The 17,031-nt window shown below is 44.0% G+C and overlaps 1 protein-coding gene across 2 annotated transcripts in view; it reads left to right on the top strand.

The window, feature by feature from the left end:
* Positions 1-17,031, top strand: part of ESR1 (estrogen receptor 1) — a 704,728-nt gene that overhangs the window by 619,616 nt on the left and 68,081 nt on the right. For both annotated transcript variants that reach the window (XM_044291598.1, XM_044291597.1), the window contains exon 6: positions 5,064-5,202. In XM_044291598.1, coding sequence (XP_044147533.1) covers positions 5,064-5,202 — 139 coding nt within the window. The remainder of the gene's footprint in view (positions 1-5,063; positions 5,203-17,031) is intronic.

Here is a 17,031-nt window from a genome sequence, read left to right on the forward strand (position 1 = left end):
AAGCCTTACAATATTTCTATATTTCTATTGTGTGTATACTGAAATAATACTTTGCAATGCCCTATTCATGGTATAATAATACTTTTTGTTGTATAACCCCTTTTATGTTAGTGGTTTACAGTATTATATACATTACATGAAATTAGAAATATACATGTAGTTAATATCTTTAGACTTTATCAATTATGCAAGCTTTTGAGTAACTAAACAGTTTCTGCATATGTGCAATCTCCACTCTGTTAAAAGTTGGGAGAATGAAGTACCCTCATACTTCAGATCAGTGTGGACTCCTAGCTGATCAGACACGCATGGAATATACTATGAATATGCGACACATTTCTTTATTCATTTAGGCAGATAACTTTAGATAAGAACTAGAATTAGCAGCTAATCTGAGCTATTGCACACATGGAATAGCACTGAATGAGCACTGTATTCAGCAATATTTTTTCTCTTGCCTCAGTTAAGATGGACCGCAGTTGAATGATCAACTGTATTGAGTATAAAGAGATTAACTTTGCATTTACCTATAATTCATTCTTTGTTATTTTAAATAGATAACAGAAGATTATAGCTTGCAGACAATAATACATCCCAAAAGCCTTATGGATTTATAGATGTAACATGTAATGATACTCTTGAGATAGTTCTTTGAATGTTTATCAGCCTGGCGACATCAGCCACCAATCTATTGCCATTCACCTAGACACCATTCTATTGCCATTGTGATCATGAAGGGGTTACTATCTACCAGCAGAGAATTTCTCAGCAGGATCTGAAATGCACTAGGTGTCTTGTGCTCTAGTTCCACAGCGAGCACACAATACAGGTTTGAGCAGTGGCTAGAATTTCCTAATTTCAATTTCTCTACTTTTATAATGGATAGAAATAACTCCAAAAATAGTTCAGGTCTGAAGTCACTGTGTGAAGTCACTTTGTGAGGCTTACATAATAGAAACCACCCATTTTAGAAACTACACCCCTCAAAGTATTCAAAACTGATTTTACAAACGTTCTTAACCCTTTAGGCCCCTTTCACACAAGCGAGTTTTCCACGCCAGTGCAATGCGTGACGTGAACGCATAGTACCTGCACTGAATGCTGACCCATTCATTTCAATGTGTCTGTGTACATGAGCGTTGTTTTTCACGCATCACTTTTGCGTTGCGTGAAAATCGCAGCTTGTTCTATTATTCAGCGTTTTTCACGCAGCCCTGGAAGTGAATGGGGCTGCCCATAGAAGTGAAAGGGTCTGCATGAAAAACGTATTGCATCCGCAAGCAAGTGCGGATGCAATGCGTTTTTTGCTGATGGTTGCTAAGAGATGTTGTTTGTAAACCTTCAGTTTTTTATCACGCGCGTGAAAGACATATCAAAATGCACTGCACCCGTGCGGAAAAAAAATGAACAACTGAACGCAATCACAGACAAAACTGACTGAACTTGCTTGCAAAATGGTGCGAGTTTTACTGAACGCACCCTGAACGCATCCGGACCAAATCCATATCATTCGTGAGAAAGAGGCATTAGGTGTTCCACAAGAATTAATGGAAAATGGAGATGAAATTTCAGAATTTCACTTTTTGGGCAGATTTTCCATTTTAATTAATTTTTTGCCACTAACAAAGCAAGGGTTAGCAGACACATAAAACTGAATATTTATTGCCCTGATTCTGTAGTTTACAGAAACACCCCATATGTGGTTGTAAACTGCGGTACAGTCACATTGCAGAGCGCAGAAGGAAAGGAACGCCATATGGTTTTTAGAAGGCAGATTTCACTGAGATACTTTTAAGCTGCCATGTCACATTTGAAGACGCACCCCTAGAGTAGAAACTCTAAAAAATGATCCCATTTTGAAAACTACGGGATAATGTGGCAGTTGTGTTGGTACTATTTTAAGGTACATTTGATTTTTGGTTGCTCTATATTACACTTTTTGTGATTTAAGGTAACAAAAAATAGCAGTTTTGCCACTGTTTTTAATTTTTGTTATTTACAGTGTTTATCTGAGAGGTTAGATCATGTGGCATTTTTATAGAGCAGGTTGTTATGGATGCGACAATACAAAAGATGACTAGTTTGTCTGGTTGTTTGTTTCAGTTTTTCATAATAAAGCATTTTTAAAAAAAAAAGATTTTTTTAGTGTCTTATTCATATTCTGAAAGCCATAGTTTTATTTTTATTTTAGGCGACTCATTAGGGGCTAATTTTTTTCGGTATGAGATGAAGGTTTGATTGGTACTATTTTAGGGTGCATATGACTTTTTGATCGCTTGGTATTATACTTTTTGTGATGTAGGGTGACAAAAATGGCTTTTGACATACTTTTTTTTGCGGTGTTCATCTGAGTGGTTAGGTCATGTGATATTTTTATAGAGCAGGTTGTTACGGACGCAGCAATAACCAATATGTGTACTTTTTTTTATTATTTCACTTTAGCACAATAATAGCAGTTTTGAAGCAAAATCAAATATTTTTGTGTCTCCATTGTCTGAGAGTGATAGCTTTTTTATTTTTTGACAGATTGTCCTAGGTAGGGTCTCATTTTTTGTGGGATGAGGTGACTGTTTGGTATAATTTTGGGGGGTATACGCCTTTTTGATCGCTTGGTGTTGCAATTTTTGTGATGTAATGTGACCAATTATTTATTTTTTGTATGGTGTTCACCTGAGGAGTTAGTTCATGTGATATTTTTATACAGCAGGTTCTTACGGAAGCGGCAATACATATGTATACTTTTTTTATTTATTTAAGTTTTACACAATATCAGCACTTTTGAAACAAAAATTTAGCCATTGTTTTTTAATTTTTTTGGAGCTCATTTTTTGCGGGATGAGGTGACTGTTAGATTGGTACTATTTTGGGGTGCATATGACTTTTTAATCGCTTGGTGTTGGCACTTTTAGTGATGTAAGGTGACAAAAATTTTATTTTTTTGACGGTGTTCACCTGAGGGGTTAGATCATGTGATATTACTTAATATGTCTACTTTTCTTGTTTTCCCTATTTTTTACAAATTTGCTTAACTTTATTTTGGGAAAAGGACGCTCTTTTTGTTTTTAACTTGAAACTTTTATTTCTTTGTAAACTGCAGCACATCAAGGGTTAATGCGCCAGCATCAGTGTTTTCACCGATGCCGGCGCATACAGCAGGCGTCAGGCTATCAGTGACTTTGAGACCCTGCTACTGATCGGGTGGGCGCAGCTCCTGCAACCGCCCGATTAGCGCACAGTAATAGTACGGTGCTGGGCAGGAAGGGGTTAAAAAATAGTACAAGACACAAACATAATGAGAATCAAACTGGACATAAGCGATGTTTAGACACATATCAGGGAAGCATTAACCCCAACATGAACACTATGGGCCAGATTTATCATTACTCTGACAGCTCACTCCACTTTAACATATTGCTAAAGTCAGTTTTAGCCAAGTCAGATTTATGATTGGCCCTTTAAGACTTTAATAAATGTGGTTTGACGGTAGCAGTTTATCCGTCAGTAAGCAGCTTTACAAAAGTCGCACATCTTTACGAAAAAGTCGCACGTTTTTATGAAAAAGTTGCATGTTCTTTTAAAAAGTCTTATAAGATAAGCATGGTCCTCACTGGAGTGAAATTGCGACTTTTTTGCGACTTTTTAAATAGTCCCAATAGTAAATCTGTCTAGAGATTAATTTACATAAGAAAACACGCCCACTTTCAGAAAACTGGAGAGCATAGTGCAGAGCAGAAAAAAGTCGCAAATTTGTGCGCAGTTTTAGTGTTTGAGACTTTTTGGGGACTTTTTCACTCCATTATTCTGACCTGAGCTAATGATAAATCTGGCCCAATGAGCATACAGTCACAGAATACTGTCCGCACCCACAAAAGTCCACAGGGAGCATGCACAGCGCAAGCAACCAGCATACACATCAACTACAGCCAGTACGTAAGAGTGCAGGCAGCCAGCCTACCCGGCAACACGATGTCGCAGTGAATAGTGCTGTGACAAAAACAGGCTCTGCCATCTGTCTTTGTCGCTGAGTAATGTAATTATAGTGTGTCCTAAGTCTAAACTCACATTATTACACAGTTCTCCGTCCTACTGGCTGTGCATAGTCTAGGTACATGTTATTGGCTGGGCTTTTCTTCTACTGTGTGCCACATAGAGAAGGTGAAGGACTGGTATGGAGATAGGTGGTCATATAGTCTGAGATTCAATTACACAATATATATACTATTTTAGGGCAGGTCTATTAGCATCTGTTGTAGCACTTGTAGCTTTAGATTGTCTTTGGAGTTTTGGCCAGTATTTATACTTGATATAGGTATTTACGGATTTGACTTGTCTTGTGGAATGGTTGGTTATGACCTCCCTGTTCATTAAGACATCTACATATTAGTCCTTTGTGCCATCTTGTCAACACTTTACACGAGTTGTAGCTTCCAGAACAAGCGCCGTAATTATTTAAACAATACTCATGTTGTTTTAATACTTGTTTTTGTTAACGGCTGTACTAAGTGGTTAATTTGAGTGTGGCATTTAAACCCTTTGCCACATTTGTGCTTTATGTTGTTGCTTTTATTTAACAAATTATTATGTGAATGAGAGAAATAAATCCATCTAAGCTCATTGTAGGTTGTAATATGGTTATTGTATTAACCTCTTCGAAACACAGCACTGACAATTTACTCACTAATAGACTGTGGCACTTTTGCAAAGATTTGAACAAACAGTTTTTCTGTTCCTCCACTCGTTCCACAACGTTCCATTACTTCTGCCTCCTCTAGTTATGTGAGCAGTTATACTCAAGCCAGTCAACTTGGTTACTAGTCTGTGTTCCACGTGATTAAACAATTCAATGCTGATTACAATGCAGACAAATGGAGGGAGCTGTATTTGTCACTTGCCTTCCTGTTCCAGCATTGGGATTGCCAGGTTTGATGGTTTTATATGAACAGCGTGGAGTCCAACAAAGACCTCCAGGGCTGTCCAAAATAAAGAAATGTTAAGAATTATTTAATTTAAATGTTTTTGAACTACATTAAATAGTTTATGTAATATGTTATTTATTTCTCCAGGCTTTGTAGACCTAACTCTCCATGATCAGGTTCATCTTTTGGAATGTGCTTGGCTTGAGATTCTTATGGTTGGTTTAATCTGGCGGTCAGTGGAACATCCAGGCAAATTGTCATTTGCTCCAAATCTCCTACTAGACAGGTATGTTTCCTTAATAGCAGCAGCTATCGTATTTAGCTTTAATTTATCTTGAGAGCCAAGTATAGAGGTACGGATATTGGATAGTAGAAGGTTCACAATGCTTCTAGTCTCTAATATAATGATATTTATTCTTAAATAATAACAATTAGTATACATATCAAATGTAAATACAGTACCAGTCAAAAGTTTGGAGACATCTTCTCACTCTATGTGTTTTCTACATTGTACATTTATATTGAATACATGAAAATGCTGAAGGGCACATATGGAACCAAGAAGTAAAGTAATAAGCAAAAATAGCATTAAACAAGACAGAATATGTTTTATATTTTAGATTCTTCAAAATAACCCCCTTTTGCTGTGATGGCAACTTTGTACAATCTTAGCATTCTTCCAGTCAGCTTCATGAAGGCATTCACCTGAAATGGATTCCAACAGTTGTGATAGAGTTCCCAGAGGTGCCTACCACTTGTTGGATGCTTTTCCTTCACTGTGTGGTCCGACTCATCACAAACCATCTCAATTGGGTTAAGCTTGGGTGATTGTGGAAGACATGTCACCTGACACTACACTCCATCACTCTCCTGGTCAACTAGCCCTTATATAGCTTTGGGGTGTATTTGGGATCATTTTCCTGATGAAAAAACAAATGATTGTCCCACTAAGTGCAAGCCAGGTGGGATAGCATCTCACTACGGAATGGTGTGGTAGGCATGTTGGTTAAATATGCCTTCAATGTTGAATAAATCACCAACAGTATCACCTGCAAACCACCACCACCAACATCACACCTCCTTCTCCATGCTTCATGCTGGGAACCACACATGTAGAAACCATCCACTCATCTTTACTTCTTCTCACAAAGACATGGCAATTGGAACCAAAAATCTAAAAATTTGACTGGTCTAATGTCCATCTCTTGTGTTTCTTGGCCCCAGCAATTCCTTTCTTCTTCGTGTTACTCAGTAGCAGATTTTATGCAGCAATTTGATCATAGAGGCCAAATTCTCGCAGTCTCCTCTAACCAGTCGATGCTGAGATGTGTCTGGTTCTTGATCTCTGCAAAACATTTATGTAGGCTGTAATTTGAGATGGTGATAAATTGTGGTTTCTGAGGATGGTAACTCCAAGGAGCTTATCTTCTGCAGTAGAGGCATGTCTTGGTCCTCCTTTCCTGGAGGGGTCCTCATGAGAAACACATTCGTCAAAGCGTTTGACAGATTTCATGACTGCACTTGAGGATACAGTACCTTCAAAGTTCTGGAAATTTTCCTGATTGACTGATGTTCATGTGTTCAAAGTAATGATGGACTGTTGGTTTTCTTTACTTAGTTTAATGGTTCCTGCCATAATGTGTATTAGAACTGTATTAGAATAGAACAAATTAACCCTTCACAAGTCATACCTGTTGATTGAAAGTCATTCTAGGTGACTTCCTCATGAAGTTGATTGAGAGAAGGCCAGGAGTGTGCAAAGATGTTATCAAAGCAAAAGTGTGTTATTTTGAAGAATCTTAAATATAAAACATATTCTGGGTTAACACTTTTTTGTTTACTACTTAATTCCATATGAGTCCTTCATAATTTTTGTGTCAATAGTGTTGAGCGAATCAAAATATCTAAAGTGGACTTCAATCCAAATTTCAGGAAAGATTTGATTTGTCATGAACCTGAATATCCTCGCACTTCATGATAAAGAATAAATTTTTCCCAAAATAGTGGCTCAAAATAAAAAAAAATATTATACTCGCCTCGTCCACTTGCTTGCGGAGAGGCCACCCGCTCCCATATTGACAGAAGAAAACCCTCCAAGGACCTGCCATGAGCATGATAACCACGTGATCACGCTTGGCGCGTGCATTTACGTCATCAGGTAAGTGGATGAGGTGGTGAGTAGGGATGAGCGAACTCGAACTGTATAGTTCGGGTTCGTACCGAATTTTGGGGTGTCCGTGACACGGACCCGAACCCGGACATTTTCGTAAAAGTCTGGGTTCGGGTTCGGTGTTCGTCGCTTTCTTGGCACTTTTGTGACGCTTTCTTGGCGCTTTTTGAAAGGCTGCAAAGCAGCCAATCAACAAGCGTCATACTACTTGCCCCAAGAGGCCATCACAGCCATGCCTACTATTGGCATGGCTGTGATTGGCCAGAGCACCATGTGACCCAGCCTCTATTTAAGCTGGAGTCACATAGCGCCGCCCGTCACTCTGCTCTGATTAGCGTAGGGAGAGGTTGCGGCTGCGACAGTAGGGCGAGATTAGGCAGATTAACTCCTCCAAAGGACTTGATTATTGATCGATCTGCAGCTGTGGGTCATTGAGCTGCTGATACTCAATTGCTCACTGTTTTTAGGCTGCCCAGACCGTTTGTCAGTCACTTTTTTCTGGGGTGATCGGCGGCCATTTTGTGTCTTGTGGTGCGCCAGCCCTTGCTGCGACCAAGTGCATTTAACCCTCAATGGTGTGGTTGTTTTTTGGCTAAAGCCTACATCAGGGTGAAGCTGTCACACCAAGTGCATTTAACCAGCAATAGTCTGTTTATTTTTTGGCCATATACTACATCAGGGGCAAGCTGCGCCTGTCACCAAGTGCATTTAACCCTCAATGGTGTGGTTGTTTTTTGGCTAAAGCCTACATCAGGGTGAAGCTGTCACACCAAGTGCATTTAACCAGCAATAGTCTGTTTATTTTTTGGCCATATACTACATCAGGGGCAAGCTGCGCCTGTCACCAAGTGCATTTAACCCTCAATGGTGTGGTTGTTTTTTGGCTAAAGCCTACATCAGGGTGAAGCTGTCACACCAAGTGCATTTAACCAGCAATAGTCTGTTCATTTTTTGGCCATATACTACATCAGGGGCAAGCTGCGCCCGTCACCAAGTGCATTTAACCCTCAGTAGTGTGGTTGGTCAAGCTGTCACACCAAGTGCATTTAACCAGCAATAGTCTGTTCATTTTTTGGCCATATACTACATCAGGGGCAAGCTGCGCCTGTCACCAAGTGCATTTAACCCTCAGTAGTGTGGTTGGTCAATCTGTCACACCAAGTGCATTTAACCAGCAATAGTGTGGTTATTTTTTGGCCATATCCCAGTCTAATTCTGTCAGTAAATCTATACCTGTCACCCAGCGCCTAAATACGAGGCCTCAAATTTATATCCCGCTAAATCTGTCGTTACTGGTGTACTGTTCTGGCTGGGCAATTTATTTAGTGTCCGTCAAAGCACATTTTTTGTTCTGGGTTGAAATACAATTCCCAATTTAGCAATTTCCTAATTTAGTGGTTTCTGCTGTATCAGAGCTATTTTAAATCTATCCCTAAAAGGGTATATAATATTCAAGGTGCACATAGGGTCATTCAGAATAACTTCACACACACGCTACTGTGCATTTCCAAGTCTAATTCTGTCAGTAAATCTATACCTGTCACCCAGCGCCTAAATACTAGGCCTCAAATTTATATCCCGCTAAATCTGTTGTTACTGGTGTACTGTTCTGGCTGGGCAAGTTATTTAGTGTCCGTCAAAGCACATTTTTTGTTCTGGGTTGAAATACAATTCCCAATTTAGCAATTTCCTAATTTAGTGGTTTCTGCTGTATCAGGCCTACTTTAAATATATCCCTAAAAGGGTATATAATATTCAAGATGCACATAGGGTCATTCAGAATAACTTCACACACACGCTACTGTGCATTTCCAAGTCTAATTCTGTCAGTAAATCTATACCTGTCACCCAGCGCCTAAATACTAGGCCTCAAATTTATATCCCGCTAAATCTGTCGTTACTGGTGTACTGTTCTGGCTGGGCAAGTTATTTAGTGTCCGTCAAAGCACATTTTTTGTTCTGGGTTGAAATACAATTCCCAATTTAGTAATTTCCTAATTTAGTGGTTTCGGCTGTATCAGGCCTACTTTAAATACATCCCTAAAAGGGTATATAATATTCAAGGTGCACATAGGGTCATTCAGAATAACTTCACACACACGCTACTGTGCATTTCCAAGTCTAATTCCGTCAGTAAATCTATACCTGTCACCCAGCGCCTAAATACTAGGCCTCAAATTTATATTCCGCTAAATCTGTCATTACTGGTGTACTGTTATGGCTGGGCAAGTTATTTAGTGTCCGTCAAAGCACATTTTTTGTTCTGGGTTGAAATACAATTCCCAATTTAGCAATTTCCTAATTTAGTGGTTTCTGCTGTATCAGGCCTACTTTAAATACATCCCTAAAAGGGTATATAATATTCAAGGTGCACATAGGGTCATTCAGAATAACTTCACACACACGCTACTGTGCATTTCCAAGTCTAATTCTGTCAGTAAATCTATACCTGTCACCCAGCGCCTAAATACTAGGCCTCAAATTTATATTCAGCTGAATTTGAATACAATACATTGGGCCAAATAATATTTTTGTTGTTGTGGTGAACGATAACAATGAGGAAAACATCTAGTAAGGGACGTGGACGTGGACATGGTCGTGGTGGTGTTAGTGGACCCTCTGGTGCTGGGAGAGGACGTGGCCGTTCTGCCACATCCACACGTCCTAGTGTACCAACTACCTCAGGTCCCAGTAGCCGCCAGAATTTACAGCGATATATGGTGGGGCCCAATGCCGTTCTAAGGATGGTAAGGCCTGAGCAGGTACAGGCATTAGTCAATTGGGTGGCCGGCAGTGGATCCAGCACGTTCACATTATCTCCCACCCAGTCTTCTGCAGAAAGCGCACAGATGGCGCCTGAAAACCAACCCCATCAGTCTGTCACATCACCCCCATGCATATCAGGGAAACTGTCTGAGCCTCAAGTTATGCAGCAGTCTCTTATGCTGTTTGAAGACTCTGCTGGCAGGGTTTCCCAAGGGCATCCACCTAGCCCTTCCCCAGCGGTGGAAGACATAGACTGCACTGACGCACAACCACTTATGTTTCCTGATGATGAGGACATGGGAATTCCACCTCAGCATGTCTCTGATGATGACGAAACACAGGTGCCAACTGCTGCGTCTTTCTGCAGTGTGCAGACTGAACAGGAGGTCAGGGATCAAGACTGGGTGGAAGACGATGCAGGGGACGATGAGGTCCTAGACCCCACATGGAATGAAGGTCGTGCCACTGACTTTCACAGTTCGGAGGAAGAGGCAGTGGTGAGACCGAGCCAACAGCGTAGCAAAAGAGGGAGCAGTGGGCAAAAGCAGAACACCCGCCGCCAAGAGACTCCGCCTGCTACTGACCGCCGCCATCTGGGACCGAGCACCCCAAAGGCAGCTTCAAGGAGTTCCCTGGCATGGCACTTCTTCAAACAATGTGCTGACGACAAGACCCGAGTGGTTTGCACGCTGTGCCATCAGAGCCTGAAGCGAGGCATTAACGTTCTGAACCTTAGCACAACCTGCATGACCAGGCACCTGCATGCAAAGCATGAACTGCAGTGGAGCAAACACCTTAAAAACAAGGAAGTCGCTCAGGCTCCCCCTGCTACCTCTTCTGCTGCTGCCGCCTCGGCCTCTTCTGCTGCTGCCGCCTCGGCCTCTTCCTCCGCCTCTGGAGGAACGTTGGCACCTGCCGCCCAGCAAACAGGGGATGTACCACCACCACCACCTCCGTCACCAAGCGTCTCAACCATGTCACACGGCAGCGTTCAGATCTCCATCTCACAAACATTTGAGAGAAAGCGTAAATTCCCACCTAGCCACCCTCGATCCCTGGCCCTGAATGCCAGCATTTCTAAACTACTGGCCTATGAAATGCTGTCATTTAGGCTGGTGGACACAGACAGCTTCAAACAGCTCATGTCGCTTGCTGTCCCACAGTATGTTGTTCCCAGCCGCCACTACTTCTCCAAGAGAGCCGTGCCTTCCCTGCACAACCAAGTATCCGATAAAATCAAGTGTGCACTGCGCAACGCCATCTGTAGCAAGGTCCACCTAACCACAGATACGTGGACCAGTAAGCACGGCCAGGGACGCTATATCTCCCTAACTGCACACTGGGTAAATGTAGTGGCAGCTGGGCCCCAGGCGGAGAGCTGTTTGGCGCACGTCCTTCCGCCGCCAAGGATCGCAGGGCAACATTCTTTGCCTCCTGTTGCCACCTGCTCCTTTTCGGCTTCCTCCTCCTCTTCTTCCACCTGCTCATCCAGTCAGCCACACACCTTCACCACCAACTTCAGCACAGCCCGGGGTAAACGTCAGCAGGTTATTCTGAAACTCATATGTTTGGGGGACAGGCCCCACACCGCACAGGAGTTGTGGCAGGGTATAGAACAACAGACCGACGAGTGGTTGCTGCCGGTGAGCCTCAAGCCGATAATGGGCGAAATCTCGTTGCAACTCTGGGACTAGCCGGTTTGACGCACATCCCTTGCCTGGCGCATGTGCTGAATTTGGTGCAGAAGTTCATTCACAACTACCCCGACATGTCAGAGCTGCTGCATAAAGTCTGCTGCATACAGCTTGTCCTTCCGGCGTTCACATCCTGCCGCTGCTCGCCTGTCTGCGCTACAGCGTAACTTCGGCCTTCCCGCTCACCGCCTCATATGCGACGTGCCCACCAGGTGGAACTCCACCTTGCACATGCTGGACAGACTGTGCGAGCAGCAGCAGGCCATAGTGGAGTTTCAGCTGCAGCACGCACGGGTCAGTCGCACTGCGGAACAGCACCACTTCACCACCAATGACTGGGCCTCCATGCGAGACCTGTGTGCCCTGTTGCGCTGTTTCGAGTACTCCACCAACATGGCCAGTGGCGATGACGCCGTTATCAGCGTTACAATACCACTTCTATGTCTCCTTGAGAAAACACTTAGGGCGATGATGGAAGAGGAGGTGGCCCAGGAGGAGGAGGAGGAAGAGGGGTCATTTTTAGCACTTTCAGGCCAGTCTCTTCGAAGTGACTCAGAGGGAGGTTTTTTGCAACAGCAGAGGCCAGGTACAAATGTGGCCAGCCAGGGCCCACTACTGGAGGACGAGGAGGATGAGGAGGAGGTGGAGGAGGATGAGGATGAAGCATGGTCACAGCGGGGTGGCACCCAACGCAGCTCGGGCCCATCACTGGTGCGTGGCTGGGGGGAAAGGCAGGACGATGACGATACGCCTCCCACAGAGGACAGCTTGTCCTTACCCCTGGGCAGCCTGGCACACATGAGCGACTACATGCTGCAGTGCCTGCGCAATGACAGCAGAGTTGCCCACATTTTAACGTGTGCGGACTACTGGGTTGCCACCCTGCTGGATCCACGCTACAAAGACAATGTGCCCACCTTACTTCCTGCACTGGAGCGTGATAGGAAGATGCGCGAGTACAAGCGCACGTTGGTAGACGCGCTACTTAGAGCATTCCCAAATGTCACAGGGGAACAAGTGGAAGGCCAAGGCAGAGGAGGAGCAAGAGGTCGCCAAGGCAGCTGTGTCACGGCCAACTCCTCTGAGGGCAGGGTTAGCATGGCAGAGATGTGGAAAAGTTTTGTCAACACGCCACAGCTAACTGCACCACCACCTGATACGCAACGTGTTAGCAGGAGGCAACATTTCACTAACATGGTGAAACAGTACGTGTGCACACCCCTCCACGTACTGACTGATGGTTCGGCCCCATTCAACTTCTGGGTCTCTAAATTGTCCACGTGGCCAGAGCTAGCCTTTTATGCCTTGAAGGTGCTGGCCTGCCCGGCGGCCAGCATTTTGTCTGAACGTGTATTCAGCACGGCAGGGGGCGTCATTACAGACAAACGCAGCCGCCTGTCTACAGCCAATGTGGACTAGCTGACGTTCATAAAAATGAACCAGAAATGGATCCCACAGGGCCTGTCCGTCCCTTGTCCAGATTAGACATTAACTACCTCCCCTTAACCATATATTATTGTACTCCAGGGCACTTCCTCATTCAATCCTATTTTTATTTTCATTTTACCATTATATTGCGAGGCTACCCAAAGTTGAATGAACCTCTCCTCTGTCTGGGTGCCGGGGCCTAAATATATGCCAATGGACTTTTCCAATGTTGGGTGACGTGAAGCCTGATTCTCTGCTATGACATGCAGACTAATTCTCTGCTGACATGAAGCCAGATTCTCTGTTACGGGACCTCTCTCCTCTGCCTGGGTGCTGGGCCTAAATATCTGACAATGGACTGTTGCAGTGGTGGCTGACGTGAGGCCTGATTTTCTGCTATGACATGCAGACTAATTCTCTGCTGACATGAAGCCAGATCCTCTGTTACGGGACCTCTCTCCTCTGCCTGGGTGCTGGGCCTAAATATATGCCAATGGACTGTTGCACTGGTAGCTGACGTGAAGCCTGATTCTCTGCTATGACATGCAGACTAATTCTCTGCTGACATGAAGCCAGATTCTCTGTTACGGGACCTCTCTCCTCTGCCTGGGTGCTGGGCCTAAATTTATGAAAATGGACTGTTACAGTGGTGGGTGACGTGAAGCCTGATTCTCTGCTATGACATGCAGACTGATTCTCTGCTGACATGAAGCCAGATTGTCTGTTACGGGACCTCTCTCCTCTGCCTGGGTGCTGGGCCTAAATTTATGAAAATGGACTGTTACAGTGGTGGGTGGCGTGAAGCCTGATTCTCTGCTATGACATGAAGACTGATTCTCTGGTGACATGAAGCCAGATTCTGTGTTACGGAACCTCTCTCCTCTGCCTGGGTGCTGGGCCTAAATTTATGAAAATGGACTGTTGCAGTGGTGGCTGACGTGAAGCCTGATTCTCTGCTATGACATGAAGACTGATTCTCTGGTGACATGAAGCCAGATTCTGTGTTACGGAACCTCTCTCCTCTGCCTGGGTGCTGGGCCTAAATTTATGAAAATGGACTGTTACAGTGGTGGGTGACGTGAAGCCTGATTCTCTGCTATGACATGCAGACTGATTCTCTGCTGACATGAAGCCAGATTGTCTGTTACGGGACCTCTCTCCTCTGCCTGGGTGCCAGGGCCTAAATTTATGACAATGGACTGTTACAGTGGTGGGTGACGTGAAGCCTGATTCTCTGCTATGACATGCAGACTGATTCTCTGCTGACATGAAGCCAGATTGTCTGTTACGGGACCTCTCTCCCCTGCCTGGGTGCTGGGCCTAAATTTATGAAAATGGACTGTTGCAGTGGTGGCTGACGTGAAGCCTGATTCTCTGCTATGACATGCAGACTGATTCTCTGCTGACATGAAGCCAGATTCTGTGTTACGGAACCTCTCTCCTCTGCCTGGGTGCTGGGCCTAAATTTATGAAAATGAACTGTTGCAGTGGTGGCTGACGTGAAGCCTGATTCTCTGCTATGACATGAAGACTGATTCTCTGGTGACATGAAGCCAGATTCTGTGTTACGGAACCTCTCTCCTCTGCCTGGGTGCTGGGCCTAAATTTATGAAAATGGACTGTTACAGTGGTGGGTGACGTGAAGCCTGATTCTCTGCTATGACATGCAGACTGATTCTCTGCTGACATGAAGCCAGATTGTCTGTTACGGGACCTCTCTCCTCTGCCTGGGTGCCAGGGCCTAAATTTATGACAATGGACTGTTACAGTGGTGGGTGACGTGAAGCCTGATTCTCTGCTATGACATGCAGACTGATTCTCTGCTGACATGAAGCCAGATTGTCTGTTACGGGACCTCTCTCCTCTGCCTGGGTGCTGGGCCTAAATTTATGAAAATGGACTGTTACAGTGGTGGGTGGCGTGAAGCCTGATTCTCTGCTATGACATGAAGACTGATTCTCTGGTGACATGAAGCCAGATTCTGTGTTACAGAACCTCTCTCCTCTGCCTGGGTGCTGGGCCTAAATTTATGAAAATGGACTGTTGCAGTGGTGGCTGACGTGAAGCCTGATTCTCTGCTATGACATGAAGACTGATTCTCTGGTGACATGAAGCCAGATTCTGTGTTACGGAACCTCTCTCCTCTGCCTGGGTGCTGGGCCTAAATTTATGAAAATGGACTGTTGCAGTGGTGGCTGACGTGAAGCCTGATTCTCTGCTATGACATGAAGACTGATTCTCTGGTGACATGAAGCCAGATTCTGTGTTACGGAACCTCTCTCCTCTGCCTGGGTGCTGGGCCTAAATTTATGAAAATGGACTGTTACAGTGGTGGCTGACGTGAAGCCTGATTCTCTGCTATGACATGCAGACTGATTCTCTGCTGACATGAAGCCAGATTCTCTGTTAAGGGACCTCTCTCCTCTGCCTGGGTGCTGGGCCTAAATATATGACAATGGACTGTTGCAGTGGTGGCTGACGTGAAGCCTGATTCTCTGCTATGATATGAAGACTGATTCTCTGCTGACATGAAGCCAGATTGTCTGTTACGGGACCTCTCTCCTCTGCCTGGGTGCTGGGCCTAAATTTATGAAAATGGACTGTTACAGTGGTGGGTGACGTGAAGCCTGATTCTCTGCTATGACATGCAGACTGATTCTCTGCTGACATGAAGCCAGATTCTCTGTTACGGGACCTCTCTCCTCTGCCTGGGTGCTGGGCCTAAATTTATGACAATGGACTGTTACAGTGGTGGGTGACGTGAAGCCTGATTCTCTGCTATGACATGAAGACTGATTCTCTGGTGACATGAAGCCAGATTCTGTGTTACGGAACCTCTCTCTTCTGCCTGTGTGCTGGGCCTAAATTTATGAAAATGGACTGTTCCAGTGGTGGGTGACGTGAAGCCTGATTCTCTGCTATGGGACCTCTCTCCAATTGATTTTGGTTAATTTTTATTTATTTAATTTTAATTCATTTCCCTATCCACATTTGTTTGCAGGGGATTTACCTACACGTTGCTGCCTTTTGCAGCCCTCTAGCCCTTTCCTGGGCTGTTTTACAGCCTTTTTAGTGCCGAAAAGTTCGGGTCCCCATTGACTTCAATGGGGTTCAGGTTCGGGACGAAGTTCGGATCGGGTTCGGATCCCGAACCCGAACATTTTCGGGAAGTTCAGCCGAACTTCTCGAACCAGAACATCCAGGTGTCCGCTCAACTCTAGTGGTGAGTATTATTATTTGGAATCCCTGATTAAAGGATGCCACAATCAGCATTGAACACAGCATTTGAGGGGTCAAATGAGGGGGAGTGGGCGCAATCGTCTTTCCCCATCATTCCCCCCACTCCTTACAAGGGAAAACTATTTGTGACGAATGTTTTGTCGAAGTCGAATCAAATTTTTCAAAACTTCGCTCATCTCTAGTCTTTAATATGAATCTAGAATACAGGAAATATATAAAAAAAGAAAAAACATGCAACGAAAAGGTGTGTCCAAACTTTTGACTGGTACTTTAGTTTTGGGTATCCAGGCATACATAATTGTTAGTTTGTGTTAATTTAAAGGGTTCTCTCATTTTTAATAGGAGTGGGATATTACTCAGACCCCCATGAATTATTCTCACTGTGCTTTGTATTCCACCTGTAGCTCCTTTGGAGTTTGACCAGACACAGTACTTTGTCATTTTTTACAGCTCGGCACTTTGCTTGAGTTGCAGAATAGGGTACTTGCAAGCTGATATTATTAAGTAATGTTATTTAACATGCTAATGCCTTGTAATACACCAGAATAGTTTTGTATAGATCAGTCAGGGTTGATAATTCTGATGCTGACCCTGTAGGAAGTGAGGTGTTGGACTAAGGTTACTACCTCAATAGTAGTGTGGAAATTAGAGGGAGCTTTATGTCCTCACTCCTCAAAGTACTAGGCCTGAACTCCAGAGAACCACTATCTGTGAGAGATCCACAGAGAGAAAACCATTTGTACTAAACAGTACTCAGACATAAGACAAAGGAAAGAACTAGGAGGCACAGAATCTGCATGGTCAAAAATTGAAGTCG

Source organism: Bufo gargarizans, chromosome 4, assembly GCF_014858855.1.
Source record: "Bufo gargarizans isolate SCDJY-AF-19 chromosome 4, ASM1485885v1, whole genome shotgun sequence".
In the NCBI taxonomy this organism is placed as follows: domain Eukaryota; kingdom Metazoa; phylum Chordata; class Amphibia; order Anura; family Bufonidae; genus Bufo; species Bufo gargarizans.